The 21,739-nt window shown below is 42.5% G+C and overlaps 3 protein-coding genes across 3 annotated transcripts; 1 reads left to right on the plus strand and 2 right to left on the minus strand.

Moving 5' to 3' along the window:
• Positions 1–337: 337 nt before the first annotated feature.
• Positions 338–1,701, plus strand: LOC133917784 (uncharacterized). Its single transcript, XM_062361639.1, has 3 exons — positions 338–600; positions 689–1,028; positions 1,129–1,701. Exons 1-3 carry the CDS (start codon positions 338–340, stop codon positions 1,699–1,701), a joined length of 1,176 nt encoding a protein of 391 aa, XP_062217623.1.
• Positions 1,702–2,165: 464 nt separating this feature from the next.
• LOC133917785 (glutathione S-transferase T3-like) lies at positions 2,166–3,309 on the minus strand. The gene is made up of 2 exons (XM_062361640.1): positions 2,881–3,309; positions 2,166–2,567 (listed from the first exon to the last, which is right to left on the minus strand). Exons 1-2 carry the CDS (start codon positions 3,307–3,309, stop codon positions 2,166–2,168), a joined length of 831 nt encoding a protein of 276 aa, XP_062217624.1.
• Positions 3,310–10,468: 7,159 nt separating this feature from the next.
• LOC133918623 (uncharacterized) lies at positions 10,469–12,209 on the minus strand. Its single transcript, XM_062362588.1, has 2 exons — positions 11,981–12,209; positions 10,469–11,257 (listed from the first exon to the last, which is right to left on the minus strand). The coding sequence occupies exon 2, from the start codon at positions 11,166–11,168 to the stop codon at positions 10,680–10,682; it is 489 nt and encodes a 162-aa protein (XP_062218572.1). The 5' UTR covers positions 11,169–11,257; positions 11,981–12,209; the 3' UTR covers positions 10,469–10,679.
• Positions 12,210–21,739: the final 9,530 nt, after the last annotated feature.

Consider the following 21,739-nt stretch of genomic DNA (forward strand, 5'->3'; position numbering starts at 1 on the left):
AGCAGCATTATTTTTTAATATTCGTGCTTCATCGACGCAAGAATGGAACCGTGAAATTTTGGTTTGACGTTAAGTAGGTTTGTATATTCGAAAATATATGTATGGTTTTCCGGAGCGGCTGTTGCAGGACAAATATTGGCCTTCACGAATTTGCGCGGGAAACAATTTATGAGCATGGTAATTGTTGCACCTTGCTACGAAAGACAACTTGGCTGGCAGAGGAAGCATCCAGATTAGTGGCTTCCCGAGGAAGTAAGTGAGGTTGCTTCCTTCAGAAGGTTGAGCTAAGCACTATAAACAAGAGGCAGGAGTAGTGTAACAATTGCAAACCACCAAAATGGATCATCGTCAAGCCTGGAAGGAATACCTGAGGGAGCTGTGTTTCTCGTCCAACGACTCGTCCGATGAGGAAGATGATTTGTTCATGGAGGGTATGAGAGCCTGGCAAGCCGATCTGGAGGAATTGGAGAGGCGACCATGGGGCGGTTCAGTGCGAGGTCAGAAGCGCATCAACCGTTACCGGCTGGAGGGCCATATGAGGTTGTTTAACGACTACTTTGCCGATCCCCCCGTGTGCCCCGACTACATATTCCGGCGCTCGTATTGTTACAAACAGCCACGGTCCACATTCGCAAGGTCTATGTTTTAAATATTTGCGTGGTGTTCGTAATCATGTATGTTGGTGCAGGTTCCGGATGAAACGCGACCTCTTCTTGAAGATTGTTGTGGCGTTAGAAGAGGAGGACCCATGGTTTCAACAGAGGAGAAACGCACCTGGCGAGCTTGGGCTATCTGCATTGCAAAAAGTGACTGCAGCATTTTGTATGCTAGCATACGATGCGTTGGCCGATTCTCTAGATGAGTGCCTCTGTCTAGGGGAGAGCACCATCATTGAGAGCATGCGACGTTTCGTCCGCGCTGTCGTTGAGGCATTTGGCGATGAGTACCTCCGATGTCCTAATGAGGAGGACACGGCGCGTTTGCTTGCCATCAACGCGCGCAGAGGGTTCCCCGGGATATTAGGAAGCGTTGATTGTATGCATTGGAGGTGGAAGAACTTTTACCGGGCATGTCAACGCTCCGACGATCATTCTCGAGGCGGTAGCTTCGCACGACCTGTGGATCTAGCATGCCTTTTTCGGCATGCCTGGTTCGCTGAACGACATCAATGTCCTATACCGGTCGCATCTCTTTGTCGACCTTGCGGCCGGTGAGGCCCCAAAGGTTAATTACACCATAAATGGTCACCATTACACCATGGGGTACTACCTTGCCGACGGAATTTATCCGGAATGGGCCACGTTTGTGAAGCACATTCCGGCGCCTGTTGGCAGGAAGCATCAATACTTCGTCGTGCAACAAGCGGCGGCTCGTAAGGATGTGGAGCGCACCTTCGGAGTCCTCCAGTCCCGGTTTCCCATTGTCAGGGGGGCCACGAGGTTATGGGATGAGGAAACTCTTTCCTCCATCATGACCGCTTGCATCATCATGCACAACATGATAATCGAAGACGAGCGTGAAGATGAAGATGTGGTGTACGTGTACGAGGGAGCAGGTGAGGACGTCCAGCCTTCTCACGACGTCACCCCACCATTGATGGTGTTGAGCCAACGTTACAACGCTATTCGAAGCAAGCAGTGCCATCTGCATCTCAAGGATGATCTAGTCGAACATTTGTGGCAGTTACACGGAGGTGAATGATAGTGTAATGTTAACATTAGGATTCCCTAAGTGAATGCATTCCATGTAGTGTCGCGTGGGTACCGGACTGTGCGGTTCGTGCATTGTAATGTGTTTGGTACTGTACTTATCGCATGGTGGTAACATGAATTAAATCTATGAAGCATTGCATAATGGGACATGAATGTTGAACATAGCACACAGTACCAAATTGTCTGTGAGGAATGTGCCCTCGGGATATGAATGTTTAACAAACATAAAGTCTCAAACAAACACACAAACATATAATATACCATACAAAGTTACAACCATTTTGCAGCCATACATCAAAATGAAGAACCAGAGGAGGCTTCTGTAATACTCTGGCGAAGACTTCTGTAATACTCTTTTTGCTCATCATCCATTTGCGAAAGATCCATGTTCATTATCCTCATCTCCTCCTTCACCTTCTCTAGTTGCATGCGCTCCTCCTCCAGCCGAAGGCGCTAACATTCTACATTCATCATCTCTGCGAACCTCTTCGTCCTATCCTTCTCGATTTTTTCTTTCAAACAGAATTGCCTGTCAAAAATGTCCTTCATTGGGGCCGAAGCAGAGTTCGAAGAGGTTGAACCTCGTGCAACTTCTTTGGACCGGGTCCTTCCAGCTGGATGTCTAGCTCTGGCCATGGCATCGCATGCTGCTGCCTCTGGAGCACCTACAACCGGTGAGGATTGCACGTTCTGAGTGGACGAAGGGCTCCCAGCTTCACCTCCTCCGGACGTCTTCTGCTTCTTCCGTGATGCCTCAGATTGCCACTTCGGATGGTGCCTCAATTCACGCCAACATGGAAGCAACGTGAACTCCTTGTGCTCCACGGCCTGGAACATTTTGCATGCCTCCACAATCTGCAATAAGGTTGCAACGTTTGTCATAACAATATGAGAATATCAAAACAATTTGCTTACGAGCTGCTCTATGATGTGTGTCATGACCTCAGATCAGCACGTACAGAAAACAAAATCCTAAGAAAGCCAGTTGTATACACATTTCATGCATGGTTAATTGGAAGTTCCAATGTGCAAATTAACTTTATGCATATTTCGGTTCCTGCAATGGAAATGAGGAGATGCTAGGTTCAAAAAAAATACATTATGAATTATAAATAGCTATAGCTCTAGGAAGAGAAGCAACTAAGGAGGACACCGTAAAACATCATACCGTCTCCCCCTCCGTGGTACCGCTTCGTCTAGCACACATGGCCCGAGTGTAGTGACCGCAGAACTTCTGGACCATGCCGTTGATGAATGTCCGCCTCCCCTGCAACGACTTCTTATTGCGTGTTGACGGGAAGTCTTTGTTATCGTGGAAGTACGACTCGATCCGCTGCCAAAAAGCGCCTAAACTTTGGTTCGAGCCCACCACGGGGTCTATGCTCACGTTTAGCCATGATGATACAAGCAGTAGATCTTCCTTCATGGAGTAGCTTTGCCCACGACCACCTGCAGTAGCGAACTCGGTTGGTGCATCTTGACTCTGGACCACGGGCGCCGGAGGCAGTGTGCCGCTTAAGCCTTCTTGGGTCATTCGCACTACATTGTCCCATGGAATAGCATCGTCGTCCCCACGAAGGAAGTCTGCATACTCCATGGAGTCCTTGCACACTTACAAATAAGCACAGACATAGACAATGTATAGAACAATTGCAACATGTTCCATTCCAGATCAATTAGAGGGCCTCCACAACATGTCTGAAAACATTATTGCAAACAAGTTGACAGTACACACAAATATATGTTTCGGCTTATAGTCGCCACTACTCAACCTAGCATCCTATAGCCTCCATGATCGATCTGACTCAATGGATATGTCCTCCTCAGATTCAGGACACAACACGGTTTCGGAGCTCTAGTCATCAGGAAGTATGTCATCTTCAGCAGTGGCCATTGATCCAGCGGCTTCCTCATCGACTGTTAAGCTAAGGTTCTCATTGGTGCTAGAGTGCTCGGGTATGCTAGCGCTGATCAAAGCATCTTTAACCTGAAACACAACCTGTTCCAAGTCCTGCGCTATGCTCTCAACCTCAAGTAGAGCCCGATTCATATCCATGGGAGCGGGGCAGCTGTCCGTGGTCAAATTGTCCAAGGCTACCTTCTTCAAGGCTTGCGCTGCCTCCTGCACATTATCCTGGAGCATGGACAGAAGAGCCACAAGCTCGGGGGCGTCCATCTAGAACCAGACCATTCATCAACAAGCATAGTGTCTAAATTCAAAGACAAATTGGAGTAAACTCTAAGTATGCCAATAGGTTCAGCTAATCCCAAAAGCTTACATGATCTAATACATACCACAGTGCATGGCAGCAATGAACCATGTTTTATCTATGTACTTAATTTCCTATACTACAAACCACATTTCCTATACTCATTAACATTTGCACCATTGGAAATCTCTATTTTCAATACAGTTTCATTCATATCCTATAATGTGTACATTTGCACCATTGCAACTAATTATGTTCATATGAGCTATAACAGTACCACCTAAAATTGCAAAGTCCCCAACTAACTATGTTCATATGAACTATAACAGAACCCCATGACAGATATGTGTTCCACTGAATTCCATATATCCATGACAGGAGGCAAATGAACAATGTAATAAGAACACCATCATCAGTAGGTACTCACAAGTTGCAATATTCACAGAATGCATACAACAATGTAACAAGCTAGGTAATTACACGTTTGAACATTCTCTCTGCATCAAACCAGGGGAAGGTAACCATCACACAAGGCGACCATTTTGCAATGCAAGGTACCCTTTGCAGCAGCAAATCGACCATGACTGAGGGAGCTCGGCATGCCTCCCAAGAACACCGAAGCATCCCAATGCAAATACCGCGACGACCTCCAATCCAATCTACCGAGGTCTGACCTCCAATCCAATCAACCCTTCCCACAAGCTACTCCAACCCGACAGCGGGAGCTCGGCATTCTCGCCACAAACACCGAATCAGGGCGATGCAATGCCCTCGATGACCTTGTGGCAGATCCCTCCTCCCCAAACTCTCCCTGTAACCCGGACCTTTCGACCACTTGCGCCCAACGGCGATGACCTCCAGCACATCACACATCCCACCTACCGAACCCCCTTCCCCCCACTACGGCTACCGATTCCAACTCAGAGGAACACGTACCAGAGACTAGGAGACGACCGGGAACCTGCCAGTGCGGCGGAGCACACTGAGGGGGGGAACCTGGGAGAGCGCCCGCCAGATCTGCCACCGCCCAATCCTCCTCACCTAGGGACGCCGCTTCTTCGGTCGAGTCACCTGCTTCTTCTCGCTTGCGCCGACCACCGAGGCCGCCCGCCTCCCCTCCGCACGTGGCCGCCAGCTCCCCTTCCGTCCCAACACAGGAGTCCCGAACGGCGCCCGACTTGCCTCACCCACAGTAAAGCGGCCACCGCATCCCTCCGCAATTTTGCTGTTTGCCTTCCCCTCTCCGCATCCCTGTTCCGCTAGAAACGACTTTCGCTGGTGAAAGCATCTAGGCTCCTAAATTGGTTTTGGTAATTAATGACGATATATCTTTGTGAACTAACTTGTTTAAATTAAGTTGTGAAAAGGTTAGTCACGAAGATTTTACGGAGCTAAAAAGATGCATGTATGGAAGGCATAAAAGGCTAGCTCAAGGCAAATGTACTTGTTAGGGCATTTTAATTTTGCCGGTCAAAGATGCTTAGAGAAGAAAGTGACCGGATTTATAGGTTAAATACCGTACTATAAAGAGGGGTTGATGTATGGTTACTTGAAGTCTCTACAGTGCCAACTTGCTCACACTTGCTTTCATATAGATGTCAAAAACTTGTTTGAGAGAAAAAAACCCTTTGAAAAAGGGTGTCTCTGGATTTTCTACTGTTGGCGGTCTGACCGTACCTCTAGGCGGTCTGACCGCACCTCTAGGCGGTCTGACCGCTGTTTTCTTCTAAGCAGCACATGAGTTTTTCTGCTCGTCGATCTGACCGGTGTGATCAAGTGCTCACTCGGTCTGACCGGAGTTCTCGGAGTGCTCGCTCGGTCTGACCGAGGTGCTCGCTCGGTCAGACCGCTGTGTAAGTTTTGGTGTTCTGGCCTTTCTTGTGAGTGCTCGATCTGACTGGAAGGTCGGCTCGGTCTAACCGGCAGCGTACAGAAACTTTTCGTGCTGACGGTCTGTCTTAGAGGGTCATCGGTTAGACCGTCCGGCAGTGTCTCAAAATCAATTTAGCCGTTGGCCGCCAGCGGATTTCTCGGCCGGTCTGACCGATATTGGGCTCGGTCAGACCGCCAGAGTCAACCTTCGCGTGCCAGAATACTGTAACGGTCGAATTTATTGGGTTGTCTATAAATATGAAGTGTGCTGGTCATTTGGACCTCTCTCTTGCACTCCAAACACTTCATATTCATTCTTGGAGCTCTTGTTTCTCCTCTCTAACTCACATTGCTTAAAGATTGCATTCTTGTGAGATTTGAGAGAATCTAGTGCATAAACTTGAGGGTTTGAGCATTTGGGCACTAGTGAATCTTCAAGTAAGCATCATCGACTTTTTAATCTTGGAGGTTGCCGCCTCCTAGACGGCTTGGAGGTTGTGGCGCCGTTGCGCCCTTCAAGGAGATTGTGAAGGAGCCGCGGTGGTGGTTGTAAAAGGTTTGAGCACACCTTGTCGGAGTGACGAAGTGCATCTCTAGTGGAAACGAGGTTTGAGTAGTTCTTGTCAATTCCGGCTTAAGACCAAGTTGCTCGGAGTGAGCCTTTTCTCTTGCGAGATTTGACACTTGATAGAGAAATGGATTGTAGCTTGAACTCACCTCAACGTGGATTAGGGGTGATCGGCAAATCACCGATACCACGGAAAAAATCATTTGTGTTCTTTGAGCAATCCTCTTTATTGTTGAGATATTTATCTTTCAAGCATTTGTCTTAAGTAACTTATATTCCTAGACATTGAATTGTTGCTTGTCCCTTAAATTTGCAAACCTTCTATATAGCTCTAGTTGTTCCACTCACTGCTTTTGTGATCATTAGTTTAAATTCCGCAAGTTTTATTGATCGCATCGCAATTAGTTTTAAAACTGCCTATTCACCCCCCTCTAGTCGGTATCCTTGATCCTACAGCTGGAGACCAATCTTCACCTCACGCGGCCCCGCATCCGACGTGGATGCCGCGCCCGGGTCCGATACCGGCTCCGCTGGTGATGGCCTAAGATAAAATATATAAGCTCATCCCAAATGTCGGCAAGCATTCATGATAGCATTAATTTTCAGGCGAGAACTGTGTAGTTGAAAATCAACAGGCAAGTAGAGTAAGTCAACTACTTAATAGACACATACAAATGAAGCAGGAAAAAAGAAATAGATGATTGTATATGTAAGGCTGAAAACTGTAGGTCTTTGTTTTCCTCATGAGGCCGTTCCAGCACCCCTCAGCACGGTTCACAAATGCATCGGTAACCGCCCAAAAATCGCGGTTACCGACCTTCTCGGTCCGGTGCGGTTTCAGAAATCAAACGGTAACCGAAATTTGAATTCAAAAAATTCGAAAAAATAAAAAATAATAAAAATCTTTAAACAAATCTTTAAAAAAAACTAGACACAATTCTAAGACCTTCTGTGAAATTTTTTTTTCAAAAATAATGTCGTTTGCATCATGTTCTATAGGGAGAAAGTTTGAAAAAATGAAAAAAATTGAAACGTGCGGCTCAGTTATTAACTCACGTTAAGGAAAAGTGTAACATGCAAACACATATTTTTCTTGTGTAGAAATTATTTTAAGATAATCTTTAAAATTGATTTCACTTTATTTAGAGTTTTATTAAATTCTCTATGATTTTACAAAGTTCACAAGCATAAAGTGAATATGTTAAGAAACAGCACTGTAATTAACTTTTTAATGTCTACTATTATTTTTCCTACATAAATCATAGTATAAATAAGCTAATGAAAGTGGTTTCACTAATTTTTGAGGTGTGATGGGTCAGTTATGAATTAATCTACTCGCAAAACATTTACATAATCATGCATGTTACAATAATTAATTCATGAGTTCATGTATTTTTAAAAGACATAGGATCATGTAAGAAGACTAACAAAATTAGTTTCATGATTTTTGGATTAGCAAAGAGTAAACTATGCATTTAACTTGGTTTAACAAATACAATTTCTCACATAAAATTTTGAACTTTTTTATGAGTATAAATACTTTTATCATGTAGATAATGTTACAAGAAAACTAACAAAATTTGTTTCACTTTATTTGAAGCTCAGATGAATTAGTTATTGATTTTACAAGGTTGAGCCATTTTTTGGGTTTTTGGTTGAACTGCGCTGAAATTCGATAAAACCGTTCGATAAATCGAGAAAACCGAGCGGTTACCGACCCAAACCACTCGGTAACTGACTAATTCAAAAATGCGAGAAAATCACTCGGTAACCGACCCAAACTGCTCAGTAACCGACCAAAACCGAGCGGTTACCGAACGGCTAAAATCGCGATTTTTTTTTCTAAATTTCAAATTTTGCCAAATGAAATTTCTCCCAATATTTTTGAATTTTTGACCAGTAACCGAGGTTATCGCGTATTTTCGGTTACCGCCGGAGCTCGGTAACCCTACCCTGCCCCTCAGTCATCGGTTTGCTCCGGAGATATTACTTCAGAAGTCAGAAAATCCAAATCATGCCATGTCAATTTACCAATGCAAGAAATAAAATATGTACAGGTACAAGCACAAATGCAAGTCCATAGTCCATACTTAAAGCAAGACGAGCAAGTTATTACAGTTACATTTTATCATATCACGTCAATCCTTCTTTGGTTTCACCCTCAAAATCCATGGTAACAAGAGCAAGGTAGGCAATTAGCTTTTGCATTCTACAAAGGGATCCTGCCAATCCATTTGCAAGAGTAATCTAACCACAAACCCATGAGATCTCTAAAAAAATCAAATGGGATAGGAACAACCTTTTGCCCGCATCTTTCTCCAGAGGTAAAACTACTAAGATACGTAAAGACAAATATAAACTACCAGATCACATTAATAAAAGGCTCACGAAGCAGCGGTAAAAAGCAGGGATGGATGCAGCTGAGCACAAACCACAGTAATAAACTAGAAGACTAGAACTACCGCCGCCAACGACGCGGAATCGCTCCGTTGAGAGAAACCAACAGAACACATCAAAGGTACTACTTGTTGGACACAATTTAGCAGTCATATCGCGGGAAGATTCCACTACGCTCACGGATCTACGAAAACACACAAAATCGCACACACGTATCGATCAGATCAACAATTGAAATATGATTAGACTCAAGAGATAGGCAATAAAGATCCCATATTTGGTAGTGGATAAGTCTAAACACGCACCCAAATCGAACTTTACTGCCAGATGGGCGCGACCGGATAGCAGCGAATCAGAGACCTCACATCGTGCCCGGATCGATCTCCCTGAGTAGCCCGGGGTTGGGCGCATGGCCCGGTCCCCGGCGCCGGAAGCGACCAAGAATGCGGAGATGTCGACCGCGGGGATCATCCCGATGAACCTCGCGGAGATGTGGCGGGGCTATAAGAGTGAGTGGAGGAGGAGGTTGGAGGCCCCGAGGCCGAGCCCGCCCCTGGCAGACAAGGAGGAGGGGGGGGGTGTGGAGGCTGAGCGATCACCGGCGGCGCGGGTGTTGGCATCACCGGCCTTATCGGTGGGACGAAAAGCCCATTAAAGTCAGAGATATCTGTCACGGAGGCGGCAAGGCGGCGACGAAGGGGAGTTCTTGGGAAGGGGATGGAGGTGGTGGGAAGGGAGCGGGAGACGGCAGCGGCGGTGGGGGTGGGGAGGAGGGAGAGGAAGCGGAGGGGGAGAAGGGAGAGGAAGCGGCGGCGGTGGTGAGGAGGAGGGTGGTGGCGTAAGGTTAAAAGGCAGCAACCCTAGGTGGGTGGCGTGAGGTGATGGGCCCTTTCTGGTTTTAGATGGGCTTTCCGTGGTTTGATTCAAGCTAAATCTAGGTTTTAATAGGCATATCAGTAATCTGGAATAATAGTACAGTGAAACTATCTGTACAAGAGCGTCTCATCAAGTTTGAATAGTTTCTCATCATTTTCTTAGAGTATGAAACCGTCTATGATAATATTTTTATAGATGCCTCTATAGAACCATCTGTATAGGGATGTACTACTAAATAGATTCTGTAGTACGTTTTTGTTATATATTTTTTTGAGTTTTAGATATTTTTCTATGTATTTTAGATTATTTCAACCGATTTATCAATATAACTATTATTCCTTTTGCTATTTTTTGAAATTTTGCAAAAAAATTATGTATAATATATACATATATGTACATGCATACAAATATATATGTATACACATACGTATATATACAGATATACATATAGGTATACATATACACATACCTATACATATTCATATATATATATATATATACATATATATACATATATATGTATATACATATACATAGAACCTCTGCAGTAACTTAATCATAGAATCTTGACACTTCAATATATATATATATATATAATATATATATATATATATATATTCATATATATACATACATATACGTACATGCATACACATATACTCATTCCGATTGTAAATATAGGTCATTTTAGACTTGTGCATAAGAATTAAGAAAGTAGATCAAATGACCTTATTGCCCTTCATTTATTCTGTATTGGAAAAGATAACTCATTCATTTGTGAGAGTGGTAGTATTTATTAAACAAGGGTATGACGGGAACAAAAGAGAAACAAATGCATAGAAGTTCGAGAATAACTTATATTTAGAGAATAATTGAGGAGGCTAAAACGATCTACATTTACTATCAGAGGGAGTAGGGAGTATATATATATACATATCCATGTATATATATACATATACGTAGAACCTCTGTAGTAACTTAGTTATAGAATTTTGACACTTTAATATAATAATAATAATAATAATAATAATAATAGTAGATATATTATTGCTTGTCGCCGTTGCAAAAGAACGCGTAAAACCCTCCAGCAACTGTGCCGAACGCCATGAGCCACACAACCACTGCGACGGCCGCGGGCATGACCTCTGCGACCTTGTACGAAAACAATAGAGTGAGCGCCGTCGTGAGTAGCCAGACAGCCACCTTCAGGCGGTCCCTGAGTAGCGATCCGGGCTCGGCGCTCTCGTACAACCTGAGGCAGGAGAAAAGGGCTATGAGGTCCAGGTAGGAGAAGGCGACGAAAGCGACGGTCCTTCGGTCGCCCTGGGAGCGGTAGACGGCCATGCCGGAGTTGAAGGTGAGGAGCCCGAAGCCCAAGGCGGTGAAGCATGGGAAGCTCCGAAGACGTCGCCCGGCCGCGGGGCGCGGCTGGTCATCAGCATCGGGCAGCCCCTGCCGCTGCTGCTGCTGCTGCAGCAGCAGGGGCTCTTCAGCGGGGGCCTCCACGGGTGGCCGTTCTTGGTGCGAGCTCATCGATCGAACGGCGTTGAAAGCACCAATGCATCGATCGTAGGGTGCGCTGCTCCGCTTCGCGCGATGTAGTGGTGCTTCTTGTGCAAGGCCTTTATATAGAGATTAGAGAGTTCTTGAGGCATTCAGCTGACAACGACTTGCACAAAGGGAAGCTGCGCAGCGCTCACACTAAGAACGAGCAAACTCCGGCTAACAAAAATCTAGGCGCGAAACTTCCAGGAAGGTGCCTTTTTCGTCCTCTGCGTCAATTAATGGTGGTGGTGCATTTTCGGTCATCAAAGGCATCACCACGAAAGTGACGAAACCCGATTCGGCGGAGGCTCTTGCACACTGAGGGTGACCCGCACGGCACGTCACTGTCAGGGTCGTACTCTTAGCCTCTGTGATAGTCAGCATTTCATTATGCAACGGCAACGCTCACCATTTTCAAAATCTTAGCCCTACTACGTAGTGTGTATGGTTTGGTTCAACAGATTTGAATCTCGGGGGGCATTACATGACTACTTGTTCACCTAATCTGCCAAATCATTCAATTCTTTACGTCAGTGACGTTAGGTAGGATTTGAATTTCCAAGCGGATGGAGGGAGCGGACCTAGATTCACCAAACATTGTTTGACTGGCCTTTAATTTGTTCTTGCGCCGAACATAAAGTCATACAAATAGCTAACCTTTAGGCTTATTCAAGCAGGCACAGCTATTTGCAGACTCACAGCATTATTAGTTACTTGTGCGCTTAAGCACATATGTGAGCGCCATGCATATATATAAACGAAAACAGACCCAGATACGCATGGATTAGTCGCAGCGTTACCTCGGATTGCAGTTCCGTTGGACGAACGGATCAATGGATGAACAATTAAAGGCAATAAGCCTCCGAAGAACGGATCATCGTTGGAGAGGGGGTCGTTGTTGGAAAGCTTCCCGCGAGCTCTCGCCGACTCGCGCTTCCAGGTGGGCCGGCCGGGATCCTGTCGGCCATGCCCGACGCGCTGCCGTATCCCGCTCGCTATCGCTATATGTAGCGATTCTATCGTATCGGTCGGCTCCGATCAGCTCTTTACTCGACTAGCTATTTTAACGTGCCCGTCATCTCCTCCCGATGGCTGGCTACTTTCGTCTAATGCAAACGCAGTCGCCTTCTCCCGAACAGGACGAAGGACGAGCCCCATGAAATGTGGACCCGCTATAAATAGTACTTAACAGCTCCACTATTCATTTCTACTATCAGCTCTAATTAAAATAATGATCTTTTGTTGCTTTAAAATTATAGAACTTTTTATACGTATTTTATAATCCATATGCAATCTATTTTTAATTATAGTCACTCAAAAAGGTTTAAAAAAAGACTACTTTTATAATTTCTAATAATTTTTAGGACTTCAAATAAATTTCTAAAAATCTGTAAAAATATACTAATATTCTTCTTATATGATGGACTAATTTCTAAAATTATTTTCAGCCTAGGTTATATGATGAAAAAGTGAGGTCTTTTGTAATGCTCTATTTATATAATTTTTATTATTTCATATGATATTATTCTTTTAATTCAATTTGAATTCAAACAAAATTCAAATATATACAAAATATAGCCATTGAAAATATAGTTGTTGCAAATATTTTTTATTTATATGATACTAATAAAACATAGATGAGTGAAATTTAAAAATAAGATTTAAAGAGTTGGTTGGAACGTATAGAGAAATAGAGGTAATTTTTTTAAGAGAATCTCTATATGAAAATATAGGAAACGAAATTTAAGTAGTTAATTGGAGATGCTTTAGACTCTGTTTGGCCAAACTCAGGTTCTATTCGTTATGCTCTATAAGCAAGCTTCTAAAGAAGACTTCAGAAAAGGCAGAGCCTAGAAATAGAATCTTCATTCAGGTAGTTCATTTTGTGTTGCAGGGGATCCAGATTTCTCCGACTTCAAGAGCCCAAAGTGTTTGGCTTTATTTTTCTAACGGAATTTGCTTCAAGTACGACTGCTTCTTCCGACCAGCGTTACAACCAAGTCTCTAACGGAAGGTGCATGACTACTGTAGCAGCGGGATGTGAACTAGTCGGCCGCTGGTTGGAAGAAGCGGTCGTACGTGCAGCAGCTCTCTTTTCTAACTTCGTTAAAGATGCCTGTTTCAGAGCTAGACCAAATGGGTTGCGCCGTGCCACGGCGGATGAGGTCATGTTATGTGCATCTGAAGGAAGATTGTTCTTCTTGACCCACACGAATATTCTTCGAACGCAAACATTGCTTTTGTACCGCACAAAAAAGTTACATCCCATTGTGGATTTTTAATAATAATATTATAAATAAACAATTGTAGAAATAGATCATGTTTTTTTAAAATTGCAAAAATAGATGCTTGTTGGTATTCTAAGGTCATCTCTAACAGATACTTAAAAATTCATCCCCAACTATTACAGCATCCTCTAATACTATTACAGTACTCTTTATTTTTCTATCTCCAACAGCTACCCTATTTTCTATCTTTAACTACTCTTCTACTCCCTCCGGACCCACATTTAACCTCTATAAACAGTATTGCGGTTGGTACAGTGTTTTAGTAACTTTGGAGTATTGGATTCTCTCTTCTGAACACTGTAGCAATATTGTAGCACTGGATACAGCATCTGTTGGAGAGAAAATTCGAGTGATGTAGTGTTTTCGGGGGGTACTGTAGCTGTGAAAACCTCCTCTGTTGGAGATGGCCTAAGAGCCAGGAAGGGAGATTTTGCCAAACTGACAGCCAACAAGAAGTTTCAGCCTTCAGGTTGCCGATAGGGTTAGGTAAAGATGTCCAAATTGGATGTGTAATATGGGTCGGTTTGAACCACGACACTGTTGGTATGGCCCAGGCACGGCACGGTATGATGGCTAATGAGCCGGACTGGCATGACACGACGACTTGGGTTGGGACGGAGCCGTGGCATGACGGGCCGGTACCGCACGACCCGTTTAACTGTTCATATTTTTTTATAGCATTTTATATAATTTATTTAAATCTAATAACATACTCCCTCTGATTGCATATGTAGGTCGTTTTAGACTTGTGCACAAGGATTAAGAAAGTAGATCAAATGATCTTGTTGTCTTTTATTTATTCTGTATTAAAAAAGATAACTCATTCATTTGTGAGAGTGGTAGTATTTATTAAAGAAGGGTAATACAGGAACAAAAGAGAAAAAAATGCATAGAAGTTCGAGAATGACTTATATTTAGAGAATAGTTGAGGAGGCTAAAACGACCTACATTTGCAACCAGAGGGGGTATAGGATATATGGTGCAATGGTAGTATGTTTGACTCCTAAGTAGAATGTCGGGTGTTCGATTCTAAGTGAAAGCAAGTTTTTGTGATTTTTTCTAATTTTTCACGGACTGACGGGCCAAAAAAAAATCATCGGGCATACCGTGCCGCGAGCTAGCACGGTACGACCCGGTTTTAAATGGATCATGCCTGGGTTGGGTTCGCAGCACGTGGGCCGACATGGTACAGACCGTTTAGCTAACGGGTCGTGCATCAATGGACCCGTACCGTACCGGGTCGGGCCAACCATTTGGCCATATCTGGGGTTAGGACACCTATTCACAAAGGATCACATACCTTGTTGATATGCGCGTAGCACTTCTCGGCATTTGCACAGCTGTGAAGATGCCATGTAGCTCGTGTCGACCATCCCACAAGCGATAGGGGACTTTGGGGTTTTAGAAGCCGACAGGTCCTAGGACCAAAACTGCGGTGCGACCTTTTCCTCCTCGTTCTATGCTTCGTCTTCCTCGTATGCATCGCTTTTTTATGCTAAGGGAGGAGAGGGAGAGAGAAGCGGTGGGGGAGGAGCTCAGTCGGGGGGAGAGAGAAAGAGAAGGCGGTATAGGAGAGAGAGAACCCAAGCTCGCCTCTATTCGGCATGTGGCCACGAGAGGTATTTTTTTCTTTTTTTACTTTTTTTTTTAAATAATGTAGGTAAGCCATTAGAGTAGTGTAAGAACTAGTAAGGTGATCTACGTTAATAGTATTTTTCTACATAATATTTGATTAAAAATTAGTCTCTTTTTATTGTTAGTTTTATTTTATTTTGAATCTTTATTTAGATAGTTTACTTCTCAAACCGTATAGAAATCAAAATGTTAATTTCTATAATTTTTAATTTCGAAATTAGCTATTTATTAATCGTATTTGATATAGACTCTTTGTTTTAATTTAGACCATTAGATATTCATAACAATGTGTGATCTCGATATTTTTCCTTTTCTGATTATTTAATTCCGAATTTAACTATTTATTAATCGTATTTGATATGGACTCTTTGATTTAATCTAGATTGTTAGATGTTCATAACAATGAGTGGTCTATAACATTTTCTATAGAAATCGAACTAATAATTTTTCATAATTTTTAATTATGAATTTAACTATTTTTTAATCGTATTTGATATAGACTCTTTGTTTACTCTAGACCGTTAGATGTTTGTAATAATGAGTGGTCTATATCTTTTTTCGATTATTTAATTCTGAATTTAACTATTTATTAATCGTATTTGATATGGATTCTTTGATTTAATCTAGACGAGGCATGTCCATGGGCAACTCGGCCTGAGGAACCTGACCCGACCCGACCGAAAAAGCTCGACCTGGCCCGACCCGACTAGTGCATGGACCGGGCTCGGACTTCAAAGTACAGGCCTGTAGTTCTAGCCGGGCCAGATTCGAGCTTCAAAACAGACTCAAAACCCGAAAAACCCAAGCTCGACCCAAAAATCCAATGTCGGGCCGGTGTCGGGTTTCCTGTCGAGCTTTTCAAAACCTGATCCGAAATCCAGCCCAACCCGATATTTGAATAGGCTTAATCTGGACTGTTAAATGTTAATAACAATGAATGATCTTAATCATTTTTTATTAATATGATAATTTCGTGGCTATGAGAGTGAACGAAGTGGATTTTTCCTTTAAATATTAAGATAATAGATAGAAGATTGGACACGTAGATCTCGGCAACTCTTGGTTTTGTAAAGGCCAGTTTAACTCGGTGCTTCTGCTTTGTTCGCTTGTTTTGATCTCGGCAACTTGTGGTTTTTCGCCTGCTGTTGGTGGTGGGGGTGACACGAATCCGATGAGGAGTCTGCTCAGCTTCGCGCGCGATGTAGTGGTGCTCCTTCCGGATACGAATCCTCTAACTGTAGCCCGGTTAACTCACGGATGAACAGTAAAACGTGACTGTGGCACAGTACAAAACAGTAAATCTACAGTACTGTATGGTACTCCTATTATTGTTCATAGAGTAATGTGCAGCTTCACTGTTTATTGATTACTGTATCTTTCAATGTGCTCCTTCCGTTTTGCATCCAACGGCTTGAGTAGGGATGAAAACGAACAGGAACGGTTGGGAAAACTCTTTAACCGTTTTCATTTTCACATTTTCTCTCGAAAACGGAATCGAAAACGGAAAAGCCGGAAACGGGTACGAACTCGGGAATATTGGGATATCAAAAACGAACCAATCCGAACATAAATATGCGGGTATCAGTCAGGAACCGATAATTTAAAATGAGAACACCGATCCGTAGAACAATGATTTCAAGCATCGGCGCGACATATAATTAATTCACACCAATAAAAGTAATTTATATCATACACAGATGAACCACGTAATGATATAAGTATCAACTAAAAAACAACTATCATGTCGTAACTCGAGTACTAAGAATAACATACAATCACACAAAGACTAGGATTGTAGGTGGTGTAAGAGCTTGAACAACATCGGTAGGTTAGCAGCCGACCGAGACTGGATCACTGGGATTTGGTTGAACTTTGGGATAGAGGTTATGTTTGGACTGGCCGGCCGAGCTTGGCATATGAGCTACATTGTGATTTGTGAAGTTTAATCTCAATTAGAAAAACGGGAAATTCTAGATTAAAAACGGGAAATCCGAAAACGGTCGGAAAAACCCTATAACCGTTTTCATTTTCACATTTTCTCTCGAAAACGAAATCAAAAACGGACGAAAAATATAAAAAACGGATCAAAACGGAACAAGATTTATCCCGTCCGTTTTCATCCTAGCTCGAGGCAAACTAAATTCACGGTGACTAAAGCAGAGGATCTCAATCCGCTCCTTATCCAGCTGACAACGACTTGGACAAGGCCGCAAGCGAAACTTCCAGGAAGGAGCCTTTTTCGTCCTCTCGGACAATTAGTAGTGATGGTGCACTTTCGGTCATCAAAGGCGTCACCACGAAACCGGTCGGCGGTGGCACGCATGGCACGTCACTGTCCGGTAGACGCGGGCGACAGGAACGAGGAGGCTCACCCGAACTTTCCGGGGTCATGGTGTTGGGATTAAAAAAATTCTATAGGATTAGATATTATAAAGATTTTATTTTATGTGATGACAACGATTTGGACAACATTGCAAGTGAAACTTTTATGATACGTGTTTTTTCTATCTTCTTTTTAATCTAATTGTTAGATCAGATAATATATGACTAGATCAAAATCTTACAGAGATTTATAATTATGAAAATTTTATAAAATTTACTTTCGTTAGATCAGTCTGTTACTCTGGGTCAGAATTCATGACATTTCGGAGGAGGTAAACTGGTGATGAATGATGACCGCGAAATATGGGCCAACTCTAGGCCGTAAACAGGGTGAATTTCCCGAGTTTGGAGGTGCAGCAAGTGGTTCAAAGTCGTCATGTGTTTTGCTTACCTACGCGTAAAGGTTGCGTATCCCCCTTGCGGAACCACTCTCAAGACTTTTCTCAGGATTCGGCCGAGAGATCAACCAATCAGAGGACCTAGCCCAGCTGTAGCACATCTGATCGATCCAGTTACTGGGGACTGGACCAGGATCTGATCCAGCAAGCTTTCGTTGATGAAAACGATGCGCAAAATATTGGCACTTTACATATCACTGAAGATTGTCATGATTTCGCTGCTCGACACTTCGATCCCAAGGGATTTTTCCCGGTTCGGTCAGCTCACAAGGTATGCATCGGGGTCCAGGGATATAGTGGCCAACATCTGTGGTAAGTAGGATGTAAGTTTTGTTTTTTATTAGGTCAATTTAAAACTCATTTAGTTGAACTAAATATGTACTTTTACCATATAAAGTAGCGATTAAAATGAACTAAAGTAGCGACTTAAAACGACACATTAGATATCCACTTATATCCCTAATCGTCAGGCTTCACTGTACCAGAAAAAACGGTTGCTAAATGAATTCCAACTTGTCGAATGACATTTATAAGTTCATGTCCGATCCGATAGCATCCACAGAACAAGAATTATATATTTAGATTTGTTTGTTTCAGTTTAGGATTATAATAAGCGGATTATAGATGGTGGATTATAATAAGTTGTATTATGATAAACTGTGAGCTGTTTGTTAACCTAAATTATTAGTGTCTAGATTATTGGTAAAAATCTGTAATACATTTAATAGAGGTTGGGGATTCGGATGTAGGGTGGGAGGAGTGATATTGACAAGTAATTCTCCTTAAATTTAATGGATAGTACAGTAAAAGATCGAAATAAACTCTTTTTTACAATTTATTAGATTATTATAATCTGAACTTCAGTTTATAATAATCTGAACAAATAAGTTAGCTCTTTGTTTCAGCTCAGAACAAATAAGCTAATTTATTATAATTCTGATCTAAAATAAACATACCCTAAATTTCAATATGAATCGAGTATTATCGCAATACTCAAGCGAAAGATCTACAGGTGCGTTGTTCCCATCCTGATGAGGAAGGTGCAAGGAGCAGCATCCACGACACCGGCTCAATTACAGGTTAATGTATTAAAGAGTTGTTTAAGTGAAAATAACTACGATATGTTTAAAACATCAGTTCCTCAGATCAACTAAGGCAAAAAATTATCATAAGTATGAGATCGGCATAAGAATCTATTCAGCTTTGGTCCCCTTTGGGGCAGTCTATTCTTTTAGCCTGCAAATACCCATTGTGGCCGAGAGAAGCTCGGTTTCAACTGCTTCTGCGTTTTAGGTTTACCAGGGGACGTTCCAGAATCGAGTTCGTGAGAAGCAGGGGAGAAACGCGCCGTTTGGGGATATCTATTTGATTTTTTTTCCATCAAAAGCTGTCCAAAAAGTTATCCCAAATGAGGCATTTGTCAGCTTCCAACGATCATGTAATGATCAACAAAGGAACATAAGTTGAAACTAAACTAAATAACTGAATAAGTCTGTTGTTGCTTTGTAACTGCTCTTTTTTTTCTTTCGAAAACGTGCAATATACACCTCGGTTCCTCGACTCAACTAAGGGTGTAAAAAATTATCATAAGTATGAGTTTTGCATAAGAATCTATACAACTTTGACCCCCTTTAGGACAATCTATTTTTTTTAGCCCGCAAATGCCCATTGCGGTCGAGAAAAGCTCGGTTTCAACTACTTCTGCGTTTTAGGTGTACCTAGGGGATGTTCCAAAATTGAATTCATGAGAAGCATAGGAGAAGCGTGCCGTTTGGGGTAGCTATTTGATTTTTTTTCATCAAAAGGTGTCCAAGAAGCTATCCCAAATGAGGTCTTTGTCAGCTTCGAATAACAAAGGAACATAAGTTGAAACTAAACTGAATGGATCTGTTGTCTCTAGAGCCGTTCTTTTTTTTCCGAAGACGTGCGATATACATATTTTATTAAAAAGAAGATAGTTTACATACCAACATGCTAAGGCTCTGTTTGTTTCAGATTATAAAAGCTGGATTGTGATCAAAATCCAAAAGCTGAAACAAACAGCTGGATTGTAAAAACTAGATTCTGATCATAATCCAAAAGCTGAAACAAACAGCTAGTTGAAAAACAGATTGTAATAATCCAGCAATCTGCCTTCCACCAGATTGTAACAATCCATAATCCAGCTTTTTCAATCCAGATTTTACAATCCAGCTTCTTACAATCCACAATCCATAAGCTGCTTTTCACCATCTACAACTGAAACAAACAGGGCCTAAGGTCCTGTTTGTTTCAGCTGTAGATTGTGAAAAGCAGCTTATAGATTGTGGATTGTAAGAAGCTAGATTGTAAAATCTGGATTGTAAAAAGCTGGATTGTGGATTGTTAGAATCTGGTGGAATGCAGATTGCTGGATTGTTACAATCTGTGTATTGGATTGTAACAATCCAGCTTTTTCAACCAGCTGTTTGTTTCAGCTTTTGGATTGTGATCAGAATCCAGCTTTTACAATCCAGCCGTTTGTTTCAGCTTTTGAATTTTGATCACAATTCAACTTTTATAATCTGAAACAAACAGGGCCTAACACACGCTACGCCAACCAAAAAAAAAATGAGTTGGCAGGAGCACACCGAAGCAAAGGCAAAACAAACAACCTAGGACAAAGAGAGCAAAACAAGAGCTACTCATGATAAGAAAAAATCCGACCAAACTAGCAGACCCGCCTTGTCCCAAAGGAGGGCCTACCTAGAGTGTTCTCACTTTTTGTTATGTACTGCTCGCCGAACTCGACTTCAGGTGCGCATATTGCAACATTTCAATGGGAAGATTTAAACCATTTATCCATGTTTTTTCAATGCCAGATGAGATTAGGAATTTAGAAACCGAAGAAATTGTTGTCTTGCGGGAAAATTATAACCATATCCGTGTTGTATCTGGACATCAAATAATTGAGATAGTTCATATTGTTTCTTAGGCCAGCTCCAGCAACGCCGGCAAACGGATGCTGCATCACTTTGCTGGCGATTTTGCCGCTCAGCAGCCCACAATGTACTCCAGTGATGCCGGCGTCTATCACTGTAGCACATGGGAATGGTAACTTTGTCGATCATTAGGAGGAGCGGTATCACTGTAGCGAGTGGATGACGGTGGGTTTAAAGAAAAGAGGAGTATAATAGAATGTAGGAAATATGTAGTTATTAGAGATAAAAAATAGATAATGTTATAATAGTATTAGAGAATGCTATAATAATATTATAAAGATTAAAATTTAAAAATATCTACTGAAGATAACCTTATATATAATTCGATGCACACAACAACCAGATGCATTATTAGGCGTGACCCCATAAGAATCCTCTGCAGCCGACTGCAGAGGAATCACGTCCGGCATGACCCATCCTTCAGTGGCTATACTTTTACATATCACATCATGGAAATCACATATCTTTGATAAAAATCTTGGGACTGTGGATTTAAAGTAGGAGATGATATCCATGACTTGGTTTTCTAGATCCGCCCCTATCTGTCATGGCAACTCTTGCCCAAGAGGCAACATTACTTCCTGGCACGGCTGCTTAGACCCGCGAATGATAGCCATGAGAACTTCTACAGATTGTAGTAAGATTTTGCCACCAATAATACAACGGCCGGAAACAAGATGATCTTTAAATCTAATAGCTAAAGCATAAAATATGTCGTTGCTGCAGTAATCTTAAATAATTACCAGCTACGGCGGTGAAGCAAGAAGGCGCAGCAGCACCCGACCCCAAGCGCCGTGGCGCCGGCGGCAGCCACGATCAACACCGATGCGGACGGCGGCGCGATTCGAGCCAGCTTCTGCGCCAGCAGGAGCGCGAGCTGTTGTTTGTAGGATTGT

The sequence above is a fragment of the Phragmites australis genome, chromosome 5 (genome assembly GCF_958298935.1).
Source record: "Phragmites australis chromosome 5, lpPhrAust1.1, whole genome shotgun sequence".
Taxonomy (NCBI): Eukaryota; Viridiplantae; Streptophyta; class Magnoliopsida; order Poales; family Poaceae; genus Phragmites; species Phragmites australis.